At 31.1% G+C, this 19,362-nt stretch overlaps 2 protein-coding genes across 2 annotated transcripts; both read right to left on the bottom strand.

The window, feature by feature from the left end:
- Positions 1-898: 898 nt before the first annotated feature.
- On the bottom strand, positions 899-3,363 carry LOC106439969 (cytochrome P450 81F3). Its single transcript, XM_013881571.3, has 2 exons — positions 2,358-3,363; positions 899-1,769 (listed from the first exon to the last, which is right to left on the bottom strand). Exons 1-2 carry the CDS (start codon positions 3,231-3,233, stop codon positions 1,146-1,148), a joined length of 1,500 nt encoding a protein of 499 aa, XP_013737025.2. The 5' UTR covers positions 3,234-3,363; the 3' UTR covers positions 899-1,145.
- Positions 3,364-10,745: 7,382 nt separating this feature from the next.
- LOC111214866 (indole-3-acetic acid-amido synthetase GH3.2) lies at positions 10,746-13,073 on the bottom strand. Its single transcript, XM_048745015.1, has 3 exons — positions 12,681-13,073; positions 12,363-12,464; positions 10,746-12,249 (listed from the first exon to the last, which is right to left on the bottom strand). The coding sequence occupies exons 1-3, from the start codon at positions 12,989-12,991 to the stop codon at positions 10,899-10,901; spliced, it is 1,764 nt and encodes a 587-aa protein (XP_048600972.1). The 5' UTR covers positions 12,992-13,073; the 3' UTR covers positions 10,746-10,898.
- Between the last annotated feature and the right edge of the window lie 6,289 nt (positions 13,074-19,362).

Below are 19,362 nucleotides of genomic sequence, written 5' to 3' on the forward strand. Positions count from 1 at the left end.
AATATTTAACGGAAGAGAGGGCTTGAATTTGGTGAAATCAAATCTTGATTGAGAATTTGATGCCGAGAATCCTAGTTTGACTGACTTTTACATGAAGAGAATCCAACACCCTTATTTTACTAACTGGGTCTTAAAACAGATGTCAAAAATAATGGTAGATCTAGCCTTTCCTTTGTTCCAAAGAGTTTGCTAGATGGTTTCCCCACCAACTTTGTAGTCGTTTCTGCAACTTCATATTATCCTTCTTTTTCAAACCACATAGCAAATCCCAAGACTTCAGAAATGTGCCAACATATTCTTTTTCTAGATATAAATCACTTTTTCCGTCAAAAAAAAATTCCATTGTAATCTTTAAGAAGGCGTGACGAGTGAATTGATGGACCCTTGCTTCTTTTGATACCAATTTGTTAGGTTTAAGCTAGAGTTACTAACACTAAAGCCTCGTAAAAATTATTTTTTGATTATGAGATATGACACCGAAAGGGAACATGTTCGAGAATAAATGAGAAAACGATCAAACGAACTTGGATACTAAAGTAAACATTCTACATTTCGTTAAAAACATTCCCAGATACCCACTAGATTATTCATTGCGTAGAATTTAAATATTTCTTCCGTTCCATAAGATTTTTAAAAAATATTATTCTAAACAAAACTTTACAAGCAACATTAGGTTAAATGTTTAATATATCTTATCCTAACTTTTACATGCATGGGCTCGTAGAATTTTGATTAACTTAGCCTAAACTAAAGATGGCAAAAACAAGTTGGCATAGAGAGCCAGAGAGGGGTACCAACAATGCATTTTCACTTGGATCCACGATTTTTGTACATACTTCTTTACTATTTCGGATTCTTTTCTAAGGAAAAATGTAAAAGAAAGGCTCAACTCTGAATGTATCACCATAAAAGATTTTTTTATTAAAATATATAAATAGCTAGCTCAGAAACATAGCATCCCAACACCAAAGAACAAAAAAAGAATAAGAATACAAATATAAGAGAACACAGAAGAGTTTTTAGTATCAAAACTCATAATAAAAGAAGCATTTTGTGTGCACAGCACCTTAAACCAACAAAATTTTCAATGCATTAGAGAGCATTCTAACATGGCAAAACGCAGATTATTCCATTCGTTCGAGCATTCATGCACCTTCTAAATGGGCCCGAAGTTTATTCATAATGGGCCGAGAACGACACAAGGCACGTAAAGGCTCTTTCTTACGCATTGCCATCCCCGGAGTTTCCGTCATATCGATCTTTTCGCCGTTGACTTTTTCCCAGTCAAAGCACTGAATCAATGATCCTAACGCCAACGTCACGATCCTTTGCCCTAGTCCTGCTCCAGGACACGATCTCCTTCCATTACCAAACGGCATCAGCTTATGAACGTCTTCTCCTCCGCTGTTAAACCTTTCCGGTTTAAACTTCTCCGGTTCGCTCCAGAGACTTGGATCTCTGTGTATAGCCCATGCGTTCACCATTACCATTGTGCCACGTGGCACGTCGTATCCTCCGACTTTGATATCTTCCATCGGTGATCTCGGCACCAAAAGCGGTGCGGCAGGGTATAGCCGAAATGTTTCCGACACTATGTTTTGAAGGTAAGGCAAGTTCGCTAGGTCTGGTTCGTCGATCAAACGGTCTTGTCCGATTTTCTCGTGGATCTCCTGTTTTGCTTTTTCCATTGACTCTGGATGATTTAATAAACACGCCATCGCCCACTCTAGTGTCACAGCGGAGGTATCTGTTCCGGCGATCATCATGCCCTGTTTCGTACATAATTGAAATTTTACATAAATATTCATTTTATAGAGTTAACTGGAGACTGAACCAGAACCAGATCAAATTTGAAACTATATCAAAAAGTAGGTTTTGAAAATATAAATCTAATATATGTGGTTGTGGGTCTTTTGACAGAACGCGTGCGCCATAACGATCGACTTAAACATGCATGCAGCCACATATATATTGAGACAAAGAAGAATACTCTAGCTAAGGCCTTTGATAGTGGTCGTGAAAGAACATGTGAGACATAACGACTAAAACAATCAAGTACAACCAGACAGAATAATACTCTAGCTCTTGTACCGAGTGTATTGCATTTCCCAACGGAATTTATAACATTATAATTATATGAAAAAATAGAAGAAAGAGGGTTAAAATATCATTTGTAGTACTGTTAGATCCCCCACAAAATTTTGTTTTATGTGTTTAAGTGGTTTTGGTTTTCTAAAAGCATTAAAATCAGATCAAATATTTGAATTTTTAAAATACTAGTAGTAATATTTACTAGCTTAAATACACAAGTTGAGAAACTTAGGGATGTGGATGCATTAATATTTGTTACTACTTACCAGCATAAGGCCTTTGATAGTGACGTCAGTGTAATACTCTGGCTCTTGTTGTTGCAACGTGAGCAAATGGTTGACCATAGTGTTACCGTCTTTGTCTCTTCTACACTCATCGAGCAAACGCTGCAAGATATCATCCATGGCTTCTCCAACAGCTTTCACTTTCTTCTCAAAGCTCCCTCCGAATATTTTGAGGAAAGGCAAGTAATCTCCGGGATGCCTCGCACCGCTACAATCGTTAACGTCGGCGACGAGTTTCTTGAAAAGATTCGCTTCTTCCTCGTTATGGACCTCGTCTCCGTAATATCTCTTCCCCGTGACCATCCTCACGATGTTGTTGAACGTTAGGTCGGACAAGAGCGGTTCCAGCTCGATCTCTTTGTTGGCCACCTCACGTGAGAGGCGCGTGAGCATGCGGCGGATCTCGTCTTTACGGATGTGGAGGAAGTTGGTGAGACGGTTCGAGGAGAGGATTTCGAGGGAGCATATGCGGCGGAGGTTGCGCCAGTGGTCGCCGTAAGGAGAGGTTCCGACGGTTGTGTAGTTGTATGCGACGTACTTTGCAGTTAGGAAACAAGGGCGGTTTGATAGAAGGACGTCGTTTTGGCCCGTGAAGCATTCTGTTGCGAGTGAGGAGGAGGAGATCACGACGGTGCGGCGGGAGCCGAATCTCAGGGAGAATATTGGGCCGTGGGTTTTCGAGAGGCGTTGGAAGAGGCGGTGAACCGGGGGTTTGAGGAGGTGGTGGTGGCCGAGGATGGGGAGAGAGTAAGGCGGAGAAGGCGGGAGGTTGAAACGCTGCGTTTTGGAGGTGAATATGAATTTGTAAGCTAAGAGAAAGAGAGCCAACGGGAGAACAATCACATAGTAAAACATCATCTTCTTGTTTTCTCCTCTAAGGAGATTGTTAGTGATTGCGTCGTGGAAATTATGAGATTGATACTTCCACGTTATGGTATTTATAGAAAAGTTTTTTTCTTTTGTAACTATAGAAAAGTATTTATGACAGACTGGATCTTGAACTTGATCATGTATTTTTTCTTTAATGTTCTACGGTGTTTATTTATTGTGATGAGGAATGAGGATATCCCATAGGATTGTTTGTTTGTTTTTTACTCGAAACACGTCCTAGGCGTAAAGTATTAGAACAGATAGACAATTGTTTAGTAGTCAGGTGAACATTTTGTTTCTGCTCTCTTTTTGTCTTTTGGTAAGTTAAGAAGGACGTACAGGTGTAGCATGTAAGAACAAAAACAGTTGAATTGGTATGTCCAAAAAAAAAATGTATATTGAAAAAGATTTCAGGTTGCAACTGGATTACTCATTTTTTGGGAATGATTTAGAATGATCAATTTTATTGATTCTATAACAGAATTTACCGGTTAACGTGAATTGTTAACATGAAATGTTCATTCAATTAATTCAAAAAACAATCTAAACAAAATACAAAACAAAATATTTCAAAACAATTTTGATATGAAATAAATGGAACGAATCTATTTCATTTTTTAACTACATTCCATTCTCTTATTCCATACTTCTTATTCCATTTATTTAGTTTTAATCAGTAAAACACTAGTAAAGACGTGCACGTGGAGTCGAAGAAGAATTGGTAAGCTACGAGAATTTGGAGGTGAAGAAGAATTAACTAATTATATACTCTTTCTACTTCACAGCAAATAATGTGTCAAAAAGCTGCATACAGATTAAATCACAAAATATTATTTATTTTATAAGTTAAAACAATTCACCTAATAATCAAAAACACTTCAAAATTATAATGGTATAAGGAATTTTAGTCCTACACTAAAAATATAAAAACCACTTCAGTTGAAACATATTTAGGTTCATGAATCACTTTTTGTGAAATATAAAGTACATTAGATATATTTGATTGGTATGTCTATGTCAGTTGAACAGTATATAATGAAAAAAAATATAAAATGAAAAGAATCGAACATCAAAAAAAAATAATAGATAGATAGTTTATTTTTTTTAGTCGTATTTCTATCATGCGCACAATATATTGTTGCATCTGGATGTGTCTTAAATTGTATAAGTAAAAGCGAAATTTATTTTCTATAAATAAGTATGTATTCCTATAGAGAATGAAAATCGGGTTTTTAAAGCTGTTATAAATACAGATCTAAGAGTTTATAAGATTATTCAATTCACATAATAAGAAATCTTAAAGAGGTATTTGCCTCAATTCGTTTTGATCTTTTTTTTGTTTTCTTCAAAGTTGATTCGCGTAGCAGACTAAATTTTCAACATAATAACGTATATGAAAACTTGGTGAATGTTCTTAATGATAACATAAGTAGCATAATCTTCATATAATTTTCCTTTACTTGCTGTTTTATTTATTGAAAGAGGATACTCTTAAAGAATACTTTTAAAAAATAGAATAAAATATCTAAGACTCATAAAAATAAAACCTAAAAGTTAAAATTACTGATTTCTCTTTTTTTTTGTATTGCTTTATTGTTAGCTAAGAAGGATAGGTATATGTGTGAGAACAAGGAAAAATAAAAGAAAACCGTTGGGTTCGGTAAGAAACCCCAAAAGTTGGGTACAATAAATAAACACATTTTTTCTCAAAAATAAAAATAAAAATAAACACAATTTTTGGAAATGCAATGTTGAGTGAATACTATGATATCTCATGATAGGAGCTCTATTCTTATAAAATAATAAAAAGAAATAAAAAAACGAGGAGAGAAGCAAGAAAAAGTGGAGAGACGTACCGGCAAGAAAAAACTTATAACAGTAGCTAGAGAAACTTTTTCATATGTGTTACCATTTCAATGGTTCATTTTTGTTTAAACTTTATTTAAATTACTTAATAATAGTAATATAATATGTGCATAATAGTTAAGGTAGATAATGATGCTTTTAGACCATGATTAACTTCAATCTTTTAATTAGAATTTTTAGTTTCGGATAAGAGACGGTTCTTAACTATTCTTATATTTTAACTAAGAAAATCTAAAAACCGTCTTTTAAATAAAATATATATAAGAGCTGTCTCTTAGCCGAAAAGTGTAAAAAAATAAAAAACAAAAAAATGTTAAATCAAGAATTAAGAACTCCGGCTAAGAAACCGAAGTTAATCATGCCATGCCCTTAACAGGACCTTTAGCTATTTAGTCAGTCGTCACTCGTCACTCGTCCGTATTCAGTGTCACTAACTTGTGACACTGTAATAAATATCCAAAACACTTTTATGAACAGGGTCCAACCCACCTCCCTTGTTGGAGTTGTAGACAAAAATAATGCAGTTAGTGTTGTTTTGCTGCTTTGTCATAATCAAAGAAAATATTGATTCTTTTTGTGGGTTCTTAATTATTCATTTATGCTCCACGAAGCATTTGTGTTCGTTTAATTTTATTCAAATTCGTTAAAGATAATTTTAATATTAATCTTTCAAGCATATGCATTGATTCGCATAGAAAAAATGTGCACTGAATTGTTTCATATGGGAATAGTCTATCCATTTTATATATTAAAAAAAAAATTACCATTTTATATATTAAAAAAGGAATTACAATTTTATATATTAAAAAAATTAACATTTTTTACCTATAACACATGTCATTACAAGAATAATTCTTAGAATTACTAGAAAATTAAATTGATATATCTAAACATATACTGTAGTTTTCATTATACTAATCATAATTTAATTATTAATGTATAAAATGATATTTTTTTATTTTTTTCCTTAAATAAAAGCTACGAAATTACCTAATATGATCAAAATATATATTGCAGTTAATCGTTTTGAGTAATAAAAATTTGGTAGCAACTTTTATATCTTTCATCATTTTTATTAATTTTATATTATTAAAATAAATTAAACAACCATATTCACCATATCAAAAAAATTAGTTTTATTCAATATGTTATATTTTGAATTTAAAAAGCGACTTTAAATTACTAAAATTGTTAAAAATTTCACATTTAAAAATTTGTAATCAATAGTTTAAATTTTTGTTATAACAAGATACAAATGATAATAAAACTATATGAACAGAATTCCCATTTAATAAATATTCATATTAAAAGTATATATATATATATTAACATTGTTTAAGTTAAATTATATACCATATAAAAATAAATATTTTAGTTCTTAAAGTTTCATTGAACAAGTATTGGAACTTAATATTTTGCTTCTGCAATTTGCATTGAATTTTTAAATACAATTATAAAATTTTAAAAGTCCACATTAAAATTTTGTTTTCAGCAATATACACTTTTTTGTTATAAAAATACAAATGATCATAAAATCATAGTCTTATTTAATATATAACCATATTAAAAGTATACTATATATGTATATTAATATCATTTAAATTTAACTATATAGCATATAAAATAAGTAAATATGTTTTTTTTGGTTTATTTATCATTAAAAAAGGTTTATTTTGATTAATGTGTATGTGCCTATTTAATTATATATAATAGTTACTTATCTCTCAATTATTTAATATATATTTATTATTTTATATATTTTATGATATGTGAAAATGCAAAATAAATAACAGTGTAAGTAAAAAAATTTGTATATTGAATGTTCATTCCACGAAAGTACGGCTTTTAACCTTGTTTATATATATTTCAAGAGCTACGTACATGTCCAGAAAATAGTAGTTTGGTTTTTTTTTAACACTGATTTATTATGATCTTACAATTATGATATAGGAAGATTACATAGACGATTTGACAACCGACAATAGTAGTTTGGTTTATGTATATAACAAAAGGGTTTTGTTTGTGTAAAATCAAACAAACCAAATATTTTAAACAATGTGTACGTCTAACGGCTCTATACATATATGTTAACTTTGAAGATTAAAATTTTTAGATACAGTTTTGACGTGTATAATACCAAATGATTATTTTTTGTATATTGAAAATTAACAAGCTACATATTCCCCCATTTTTCTTGCGGATGGCCTTTTTATTGGTTTCCACTATCATTACTAAGATCTGCTGGTTGTCTAGTTACTTCTCTATTCTTTCCTGATTTCTAAACTAACTCATTAATATTAACATGGTCGTGTTATTAGGATGTTTGGAATATACTCAATGAGATGATATTATACAAGTGACCATGATGTTATTATACAAGTGCCCATAACTCCAAACAATTTAATATTGAATTAATCAGAAAATCCCCATGATCTTATCATTATCCCGCCGGTGAAAGATATTTTGATTTGAAAAAGATTTGGGTTATCACATTTGTATCCATTAATAACAATATAAAATTAGTGTTGACTATAGTAGTTATAAAATAATATTGATCTCCATCACCAAAATTATAAATACAAATATCAAATTGATATATTCGATATTGTCTGTAGTTGAGATATGTTTTAGATACGTAAATGTGACATATTTGTCCATTGTTAATTTCTTTAGCTGTAAGAAGAATCTATTCGGAATTTCGGACTATATAAACTTTAGTTATGGCCTAATGATAAGGTTGTGGAATTTTTGTTTACCGAAACACACATTCATCGATATCCATAATTCACATTTTTTTTTGTGATTGCATCATATACAATAAAAATTCTATAAATTAATAATGTTGGAACTATAATATTTTATTAATTTATAGAATTATTAAGTTATAAAAAAATATTTCTAGATTTTTTATTTAAAATATAATTTTTCTAAAATAATAAAAATATTTGATTTAACCGTATGTATTAATTAAAATTTTCAAATGTGACTTTCATATGGCTTGATTATATGATTTGATGTATATAAAATATGTTGACTAGAATTTAAATCTGGTTTTAGATATAATTTTAGTAAATATCATCAAAATATATTGAAATATTAAGATAATATAAAAGTAATGTTATTATAAATTTAAAACAAATAATCCAATGCTTTGTTTAAATTATATATCCATATAAATTATTAATTTATGATTATAATGGGATTATAAATTTATATAATTTTTCTTAAAATTCTTATTTTATTATTTAATCGATTTGTGTCATATTTTGAACCAGATCAATTTAAGATCAGAATTTTTTTCAATTTACTGTGTTTATTAATTTTTCGAGTAGCAATCTATAGAATATCTACTGTATTTGGATCTTTGATATATTTGTGTAAACAAAAACATTGTTACGGTTGGATAAATGCGCTTAGTGTACTGCCAAGTAATAGTAGATTTATCCTTGGGTGAACATTTTATCTGTAAATTTTAATTTGATTCGCTATTCATTTCATTTAATCTAAAAATTTAAATATTTGTAATTTTTCTGAGCAAATTAATAATAAAATCAATATCCGTTAAAAAAAAGGTACATCACAAGTACTATAATTTTCAGGGTGGATTTCAGATCCGCACAGACTTTTATAAAAATAGTTGTAAATCTTATATATTAAAACAGAAGTCACAACTTTGATTCATGTGTGATTTTTTTTTTAAAATGGACCTAATGAACATATTCCTAGAAAATCATATTATATTTAATGTCTAATCTTATCATTTAAATTTTAGGCCTACCAGAAATTTATATTGGGCTATCAGTAATTGGATTTAAACAATAGATGATACATTTTCTCAAAAAAATAAAATAATAGATGATACATTGGATTTATAGATAGTATAAATTAAAAAGATATAATTTAATGTTGTAATACTATACCTCCATATGTTAATTATTTAAATATTTTTCGATGGTAAATTTTAAAATTATAAAGATTTTTTTAAATAACAAAAATCATATTATCTAACAATGATTAATCTTTATTACCTTAAACCAATGAAAACAAATTAACTATATAGTTTATTTTAAAAATTAAACAAAAACTAAATGCTTAATTATTTACTTGATAATATAAATCTATGAAGCGAAAAGTTTAATTTTTTAAAAACTTTCTAAATTTGTGAAATGTTGCAATATTTTTGAATGTGACAATAAAACAATATTTTACTAATCTTTGTATATATAGTTACGATTTTAATAATGAAATAATAATCCTAAAATATATATATGTAAAAGAAGATACAAATACGTGTGAAAGTTTGAAACAATCTATTCAATGAAAAAATATATTGTATACTTATTATGTTTTAAAAAATTAATAGACACATATATATTATAATATATACAAATTTAGAATTGAAAACAAAATGTTTATATAAAATAAATGAAAACAAAAACTCGCGCGGTTGCGCAGGTCGAGATCTAGTCTATATTAAATATAGAGTTTAAAGTATATAAGTTGTCGACAAAAAAAACAATTTATATAACTAATATTTTAACATATATCTTTATTATTTATAAAAAAATTAAGAAAGGAATATAATCTTTATAAATACAACAATTTTTTTTCTTAAATTTTCTGATTTATAGTTAATTTCAAAATTACGCAACATATAGTTTCACTAATAATTTATTTTATATTATAAATTACTTTTTGAAAAATAAACTTGTATATTTTTTTGTATATTTACTTGTATTGTATAGTTTTCTTTATTATTTATAAAAAAAATTAAGAAAGGAATATAATCTTTATAAATACAACAATTTTTTTTCTTAAATTTTCTGATTTATAAAAATATTTAATTTCAAAATTTACGCAACATATAGTTTCACTAATAATTTATTTTATATTATAAAGTATTTTTTGAAAAATAAACTTGTATAGTATTTTGTACATTTACTTGTATTGTATATAATGATAAGATATCCTTAAATATCCGTAAATATATCCATAAATACAAAGAAAATCATAAATGCTAAAAAATTATAGTATTATTCACTGTGCCTAATAGAAAATTTTATCCCCATATAAGTTTATATATTAATTCAATATTAATTTATGTTTTTAATATATTAAGCTGTTGACATACTATTAGGCTTCATTTTGGAATGGGCCGATTGATTGACTAGACTGGACTTTAAGTTGTTCAATAATAATTTTTTGGGTTTAGTCGAGTTTTAGCAAATTCGCGTGACATAAAGTGCTAAATAATTAGAGCACAAAGATTTGATTTTGGATGAAACATGTCAAATCGATGAGCTTGTCTGCTGAAGTGCCGATTGTTTGAAACTAGGAGTATTTACATATACGCTCACTACAATCATAAGAAAACTAAACTAGATGATTTTGTGCATATATTACTTTTTTAATGACTTCAAAAATTTGAGTGAAAATTTTGTTACAGTTTGATTATTTTAATGTTGTTTATTTCTGTTTGGTTTTACAAATTCTATAACTGTATTAAAGCCACAATATTAAATATTTTCAGGTACTTATTTTGAAATACTGAAAACTGGAGATATTTTAAGTAAACTATTTATTAGCTGGATTCCGACAGAAGTGAAAGGAAAAAAAAAAACAGCATCAGTACAGTACGTAATTCAAATTTTATTGTACGATTCGATTCACAAACCCCAAAAGTTAACAACATAATAAGAAAACTAGGACAATAGTCTTAAGAGTCGCAAACATATCTTTCTGCTAGGATCGCACCGCAATGTGCACAAAGAGTTTCGTAAGCCTCATCTAACGACGTCGTTCTGGCGACCAATGCGGCAACGAAGGGCTGAAATGAGCAGACACAACCCTAGAGTCAAGCAGCTCCATGATCGGCGTGAAGCTCACGCACCTCGGGACTTTATACTGATTAATCGAAGCCCCTCTCGAGATTGCATAGTCCATGAGCTCCTCAAACGTACCGCTCTGCACCACACGTATCTCCAACGGACCAATCGACTTATCCGCGACACGGCTCTGCCTATAAACCGAGTTGAGAGACTCCTCCATCTCCAAACAGCACTTAGCCATGACGTCATCGCCAGGAACCGCGTTGGTTAGCTCCCAGTAGATCACGTAGTGGCCCGGTATGGTCTTCGTGTCCGCGTAGCTAGTGTACTCGATCACACGCGTTCCTTGCGCCGCAAACAACTTAGACGCATTCTCCACGGCCTTCTGCAGCTCGGCCTCGTCGGTTTTATCGGACTCGATGCTCAGCAAAACGTTCTTCCTCCTTATGAACTTGAACTGCGGAGCCGAGTTGTGGAACCCCGTGACGCGGAGCACGTCGCCGACTTTGTAACGGCATAGCCCCGCGTAGGTCGTGATCACGAGCTCGTACTCTTTCCCTACTTCAACATCGGCCAGCTCCACGAGCTCGGTCTCATCTCCCGCTGCTCCGTCATGGGGGAGAAACTCGAAGTAGGCCATGTTGGGCATGATCGTGTAAGAAACCTCCGAGGGTTTACACATCGGTTTTAGGTTAATCCCGAAGTAACTTTCTGAGGAAGCATACATCGTGCAAGCCATAGGTAACCCGCCGCTATAGTACTCTAGGGTTGGGATATACTGAGCCATGGCTCCGGTAACGATCACGTCGAGGTACTTCGTGTTGGGCCATATCTTAGTGACGATCCCTTCCCAGTTATCCTGCGAGCAAACCTCTACCAAGAACTCAGCGAGTTCCTGATCCGGTTTGGTCAAAATCTTCGACATGCGGTTTTTAATCGCATGGTCGGAGATTCTTGAACTTAGTGTTCCGGTTGAGATGTCACGAGCCAGCTCCTTCCAGTTGTTCTGGAGGAAGCTTATGGCGCGGAGGAGACCGGAGGCAAAGACTGCTCCGAGACGGAGGACGTCGTGGCGCATGAGCAGGCCGCATAGCATTTGAGCGTACATGCTTTGGGAGGAGTCGGAGCAGAGGATGGCTTCGTTGGGGCTTGTGTAGACGTTGTAGGGATCGTACGGGCGTCTCTTGAAGTGGTCGCTTTTGTAGTAACTGGTGAGAACCGGACGAGCCGGTAACCCACCCGGCGTCTTGGACTCCGACTTCACAAACAGGAAGTATAAGCCTTTGCCTTTGTCTAATCCCGGCACGTAGCTGTAATTAATCAAACATTTTTGGTTAATTTATTATAACAAAGAATAATTAAAGAAATTTTTTTTTTTTGCTATGAATAGTTAAAGGAAATGTTTAAGAGTATTTGTACTAACAGATTCATCACGGGCATGAGAAGACTGTACAAAAGCTGACGCCGGTCTAAGTCTTCGTCAATTGTCGGCATTAATTTTCTTTCACCAGCAGATGTCCCAGAGCTGCATATACGTACAAAAATTATGCTATGGTCAACTATAATGATTTTATAAAAGTGCTATGATATTAACTATTGATAAAGTTGTCTTACTTTGTGACTATAATTATTTTATAAAAAATATGTTATTAACTATTGATAAAGTTGTCTTACTTTGTGAGTATAATCATTTTATAAAAAAATTATGTTATGAAATTAACTATTGATAAAGTTGTCTGACCTTGTGAGAAACTCGGTGATGGGGTGAGAAGACAAGATCGGAGAACGGTCACCGTTGGAAATACGTTGAATCTCCGGCTTTAAATCCTCGTAAGTCACCACGGGAACCTTGGTCTTGAATGTTTTTCGATCAGTGGAGCCATTAAGACCGAAACGTTTCAGATATTCGGTACCTGAGTTACGGCTGAGTATTTCTCCAAGAACCTTCTCCTGAACCGAGTCAGGGTTCCGTGTCATCTCCTCAATGAAACTGAGAGCCTTCACGTCTTTCTCAGAGGTCGTCCGAGATTGAAGAGGTGAATCAACAGCCATGATTGATCGAGTGTTTTCTTGTAAGAAAAGGGAACGTGTGTTTAATATTAGCAAATGCTTTACTCGTTTGATTGATGAGGATAACTCGGCGAAGAGTGGGTTGTATTTATAGGAGGGGAAGTGCCACGTAAGTGTTATCCACGTGGAAGTACGTGTGGGCCCGAGAGTACTTTGGTTAGATTATTTGACTTGATCTTTGTTTGTCACAGGGTTGTAGCCGAGACGGGGGACAAAAGGTACAGTAGACAAGTAATCTAATGTCAGTTTATGAAGACATAGAGGACCTACATGTCCCTGCCATGTAAGCGTTTACCGAAGTTTTGAGTTTTGTCTTTAGTGGTTAGGCGTCATTACGGACTTAAGTGGCTCGTTTTTCTTGTGACTCTTTTGTTGGTCGTCGATTAAGATGGTCAAATACTAATACGCTTTGCTTATAACGCTAATAACGGAGTTACTAAATTAATCGTGATTAAGTAGTAGAATAATATGTAGCTTAGGGGACCACGGTGTTGTTTTGGAGGCAGTTAGTTGATACACTATGACGTAAAGTATTAATCTGTGTATGTTATTTAATTAGTACCAATATCATTGTTCTATAAATTAAGAAGAAACTTATAAAAGATTTCAAAATGTCTAAAACATATATTTCACGCGTGATTATGATCATATATGATTGGTGTCAATGGTGTGGTGTATATAAAACATTGGTTTACTGTTTAGCTAGCGTTTAAGATCGGATTTGGAGTTTGACTGATAGTACAAATATAATGCATAGATTCCTTGAATTCACATTCATCATATCTTTGTTTAGTATATCTTTAATCAATGCATAAGCAAACTCCTAGGACGGATGAGAATCCGGAATTGCAATCCTATGAAAAGATGTATCAAATTCACGTGTATGCATTGAGAGAAAAATTTAAACAAAAGTATAATGAACTAGGGTTTATAGTCAGTAAAAGAGAGATAAAAATATATTTAACAGTCACATTAGTCTGCTAGCTAGGTTTCTTCATGAAGCTGGCAACTATGTAATGTTATGATTAATTAACTATTTGTATATATAGTGTGAATGAGCTTTTATAGAAACTATAATATTTTAACAAAGGAGTGTTCATCGCAGTTAATAGTCAAACATATTGTAATATATATACGTAAGTTTAGTTTAAACCAATATATTAGCACCGTAAAAGCAAAGAATGGTCTGTATAGACATTTCGTTTGAGTTCATGATCGTCGCTCGAGCTGTACCCTCCCCAACTGGCTCCATTTAATTCCTAGGGTTTATTTCTTGTCTATTCTTATTGTTATTTTTTAGATAACAACGGTATTAAGTTATAGTACATTTTTTTCGAGACCTTGATCTTCCACTTCCAGCTGCCCAAGTTCTTCTAAACAAGTTGATCATTACTATCTTTTGTACGTTGTTAGCTCTCTTTTGTTTTCGCCATTCATCAACACACTATACTCTTCTTTTTGATAAAGAACTAAAAAGAACATACGAAGGAGCAACGTTTAATTATTCAGGCTTTAAATAGTATGCCACATTACAGATTGACGTAAATAAGTTGTTGATATGATTAATTTAACATGTTTTCTTGGATTATGAGTTGTTAAAACTAAAATAGACTGATACCGAAATATATAGACATACAACACTATTTTCTTTTTAATAGTCTATTTCTTTACCACCATAGAACACAATTTTAAAAATTTAATGCATCAACTACACATATTTATTTATGTTTGACGCCAGAAACAAACCTAAAAATGCATATATGATATAATACAGATTCAAAAAAAAAAAATATATATATATATATATAATACAGATTCGGTCATAGCGATGGGTCACTCGACATGTGGGCCTTGAGATAATAGTACTATGACTAATTTGAAAGCCAATGAAACAACTTATGAGTGAGTACCTAACGAAATGAAAAGAAGATAAGTCATTATTTTAGGAAGAGACTAATCGCACGGGATCATGCATTATCTTTGATTAGACATTTCGGGAACATTTTTTTTCTTTTGGAAAACAAATTGCTCGTTAGCATAGTCACTTCAAATATCTCGCCCATATAATATCAATAGGTTTCATTAGGATTTATTTATATGAATACTACTATACTATTTATATTATATTAGACTATTCGAAGGTTTATTTACTCGCTAATTAATAGTTTTCTCCCCTAAAGCTACCACCCGATTGTTTAATATGTACTTATTTGTACCTTCAATTAACTCTCACATTATTAAACTAATATATTGACAAAAAAAAACTAATATATGGTATGTATGGAAAATAGTATTTTATCAAACTTAAAATATAAATTATATATAGAATTATATTGTTGGTTTATGTAGTACTTTTCAAATACATTTTAGGTAAATAAAAAGAAAAGAAACTGTATATATATTATTTATGTAAGCAGTCGAATTCGGATACATACATACTTATAAACTACAAATCATATTTACGCGCGTAATACTGTAAGAGTAATATACTTTGTTCGGTATTCAGTAGATACGTACACGTTAATTCGTTGTCAATAGTCATAATTAAAGTCAACATTGTACAGTACCCATATTGACTGTGGTTAACATATATCCTTGAATAAGGTAGACAATAATACTGATAGCTTTCCACGATGCCTTTTTAAACTGCAAATGTAGATTCTTGAATTGGATGTCAAACTAGCTCGCACATTCAACTTGAGCTAATCCATCTACTGGACGGCACGCCATAGTTGAATGAAGTTAATTAAAGTGCCAATGTCAGGATCATTGGACAAAATGTTGAGACATTTTTTGTAACCAAACAAATTTAAGGAAACAATTATAATTGTTTTTGGGGTAATAATTGTTCTTTAAAAAAGAATTCTAGTCGATAAAATTAAATACTAATAATTTTTTATTCTAAAATATCTAGGCTTTTAATATATAAGTTTTAATTATGAATTAGGCCCTAAACTTCCTCCATGAGATATCCAGTAAATATTGGATAATAAAAAGAGTAAAATTTCTAAACTATGGATTTTCATTATGAGAAAAGAAATAATATGATTTATCTGAAAATAATTAAGGGATAATTTATTACTTTCAAAATTATGTTATAAATTTTACCAAAAAAAATTATGTTATACATATATATATATATATATATATATATATATATATATATTAAGTTTGTTCTATATACAACTGCTCTAAAGATCATTACATGTAAAGTGGATATTATGGTGCAACCGTATTGTTATTTTTTAGAATGAAATAATATGGAGTGTTCTACTTCATTAATTTCGTGTATACAAAAATTTATCATTTGTCTTGAATGAAATGAATGTTTATTCCATCAATTTTATCAATAAATAAATAAAGTTCAAAGCAAATTATTTCATTACAATTTTTGAACATATTATATTTTTTGTTTATATTTCCTTTTTCTTATTCTATTCATTTTCATCCCACTAATTTCATTATATATTTACCATAAGGGTCTAAATTGTAATTTAATGGAGCATACAAAAGATCTAGACTACTATGTTTTTTGTTACAATTTTTTTTTGTTGGTTTTTTACATTCTTACCAAAGAAAAAAATAGTAGTAAAAAATATGGTTTTACCTTATTGTAAATAGTCAATCTCAGTGTGAATCGAAGCGTGTGACGGTACTTACAGCCCTATGTTTTCTATCACCATTTAATTTTGTCTACTAGGCTGCTCTATTCCATCGGGTAACTGTATTTACTTATGCTCGAAATAGATAAATTTGACCAGTTCAACAACGTGTCAAAACGAAAGTAAAGAAAGAAACAGAACACGATTCTATGCTAGAGACATATATAGAGATCCAAAGAAGGCATGGCGTCACATTGCTGTGGATACTGGAGACGATACCTTCGGATATTGTAGATTTGGGAGTTAGGACCATTTTTTCTACGCCAACCATTCTGCAATAATTTTTACAGCTTGAAGTTTTTTTGGTATATATCTACGACAATTTGTTTCCACAGTTCAGTTCAATATTATCAACACAAACAAAATATGCGGCACGCGAGGTGGGAAGATGCAAAACTAATGAACTAGCTAGCTACATTTACAACAATAAAGTCTATACGTGTTTACGTAATGTATTTAGCAAAAATAAAGTGTTTACGTAATGCATATGAAATTCTAGTAGTGGTGTTCAGAAAAAAATGAAATTCGAGCAATGAGATGGAAACCCAAAAAAAAAAAACAATTAGCCGAATCTAAGTGTATTTATAACATGCCACTAAAATTGCTTTAGTCAGACACAACTCCATTCTTGATTGAGATGAAGTCCATAACAATATAAAACCTTTAACAAAAAATATATTCATAACAATATATAGCTTAATAGAAATAATAAACCTGATAATTTATCCAAAATAAAATAAAATAATAAAAAACCTGATAATAATCGGTGCATTGCGAAATTAAAGATAACAGATCGGCACATGCATGCACGTTGCCATACTTTGTCCCATTCATTCTATGTATGTGTGTATATATATATTTATTGCATGCATGTTATAAATGTTTGTTTATAAAAATAGATACACTTTTACGTTGGTATGTCACAACTGTTATTTTCACAATTTAATTTATTTTGTTTTTAAATTTATAAATTTTGAAGTTTACTTTTAAACCAAAGTGATCGAGCCCTCAATAATAGTGAAGAACGAACATACTCTGCATTTTTAAAAGGAAAAAGCATGTTTATTTTTGACCAAACAATTGTACATGTATCGGGATCAGAAAGATCGTGTAAACACAAAAGCATAAGTTAATGGGCAAACACTGTCGTTGTTTTTCTTTACAACTGTCCTGTCATTTCTGTTTTTTCCTTTTCTTACATTGTTGGATGAATTTTGATGTGTTTTATAGAAACAAATAAAGCGTTTTCTACCCTCATTTTTTTCGTGGACACAATTATATATCAAACTTTGGAGTTGATAGTTATCCATCAACCCGTAATCAAGTAGTAGGCTTTTCTCCCAATACATTACATTTTATTTGTAACGCCAAAGGGTTGCAAGGATTCTTTTATAACGATTACAAATTATATTAAACCTTTGTTCCAAGAAAATACTAAATTATTTCCTAGTTAATATTTTGAAGCCCATTAAAATGTTAAAACTTCCTTAGTTTGAGAGAAATTCTACATAGTACATGTTCAAGATATTAGAATTGTTTTTTACCAAAAAAAGATATTAGAATTGTGTGCAGTTCTCACTATATATCAGAGCTGATATATTTTGAAAACTACCTAGTAGTAAGTAATCATACACATATAAACTTATCTACAACGTCAACCCCTGACATTGATTAATCAAACTCATTGAACTACAAGTCATTATAAATGATTAATTAATCCGTTTTCAAACTTCCAAATGTTTGAATAAAATGATCTTCTAAGGGTTAAGACTTCGTATGCCAATCAAAAGAAGGATGATCAGAATATGTTTCCCGTATACGAAACTGCTCTAATATTCTATTGGTTGAATTATAATATATATGCAATTTAAAAAACGATCTAGATAATCCATGATTAACAAATGCAATCGCTTTGTTTAAAAAAAATAAAAAATTGGGGACAAATTAATATCAGTCCGTGACATATTAACTTTTATTCCAAACGCTCTACAGTCTACAGAGATCTAACACTGATAAAAGACGATTGCTTTTTCATGGGACGTCCATATATTCTTTTTCTATATAAAAACTATACGAGAGAGCTTGTAAGGATATTATAAATTAAAGAAAGCAATACGTATACGTTATTATATATGTCTATATACCCACAAAAGAAAGAGGATCGAGTCGGATGCGGTATTACGACAAAAATAAGCCGTAGCAAACCAACCACCTTCTGTTCAGTCGCTTTCGTTTCGAGAGACGTCCAGTTTCAGTGTTCAATTCTTTCTCATATTCTTTACATTGTATGGTTATGATGAAACCCACACGTTTTTATTTGTAGACCATGGAGTTTTAGATAGTTGGATCCGGTAAATAAAACTTGAAACTGGACCCGGATATATATAACTTTCTTCCCTTCTATTGATTTTTATAATATCTATTTCACGTAGTCTTCTAATTTAACAGAAGTAAAAAAGAATTTTAAACAGAAGCTGACGGGAACGACACATGACTATAGTTGGACCAGGAGGACAATGGGACAACATATCTTTAGTCTTTAGACACAATTAATATGTTTCTTCTTACACCTTTTGTCTCTTTCCCTCATTTTCTTTTCACCCCTCTCTAGGTTTTGTCTCTCTTCTTGTTTTCTTTTTTCATTTTTCTTAATTACAAATTTTATTGATTAGTACTTTAATTATGTCCATT

The sequence above is a fragment of the Brassica napus genome, chromosome C1 (genome assembly GCF_020379485.1).
Source record: "Brassica napus cultivar Da-Ae chromosome C1, Da-Ae, whole genome shotgun sequence".
In the NCBI taxonomy this organism is placed as follows: domain Eukaryota; kingdom Viridiplantae; phylum Streptophyta; class Magnoliopsida; order Brassicales; family Brassicaceae; genus Brassica; species Brassica napus.

Bases quoted from the DNA above. Each gene is read 5' to 3' on its own strand.
- LOC106439969 (XM_013881571.3), bottom strand. From the start codon at position 3,233: ATGATGTTTTACTATGTGATTGTTCTCCCGTTGGCTCTCTTTCTCTTA. The intron at 1,770-2,357 runs GTAAGTAGTAAC...TGTACGAAACAG, and splicing joins CTATCAAAGGCCTTATGCTG to GGCATGATGATCGCCGGAAC.
- LOC111214866 (XM_048745015.1), bottom strand. From the start codon at position 12,991: ATGGCTGTTGATTCACCTCTTCAATCTCGGACGACCTCTGAGAAAGAC. The intron at 12,465-12,680 runs GTCAGACAACTT...ACGTATATGCAG, and splicing joins ATCACCGAGTTTCTCACAAG to CTCTGGGACATCTGCTGGTG. The intron at 12,250-12,362 runs GTTAGTACAAAT...GATTAATTACAG, and splicing joins CTCATGCCCGTGATGAATCT to CTACGTGCCGGGATTAGACA.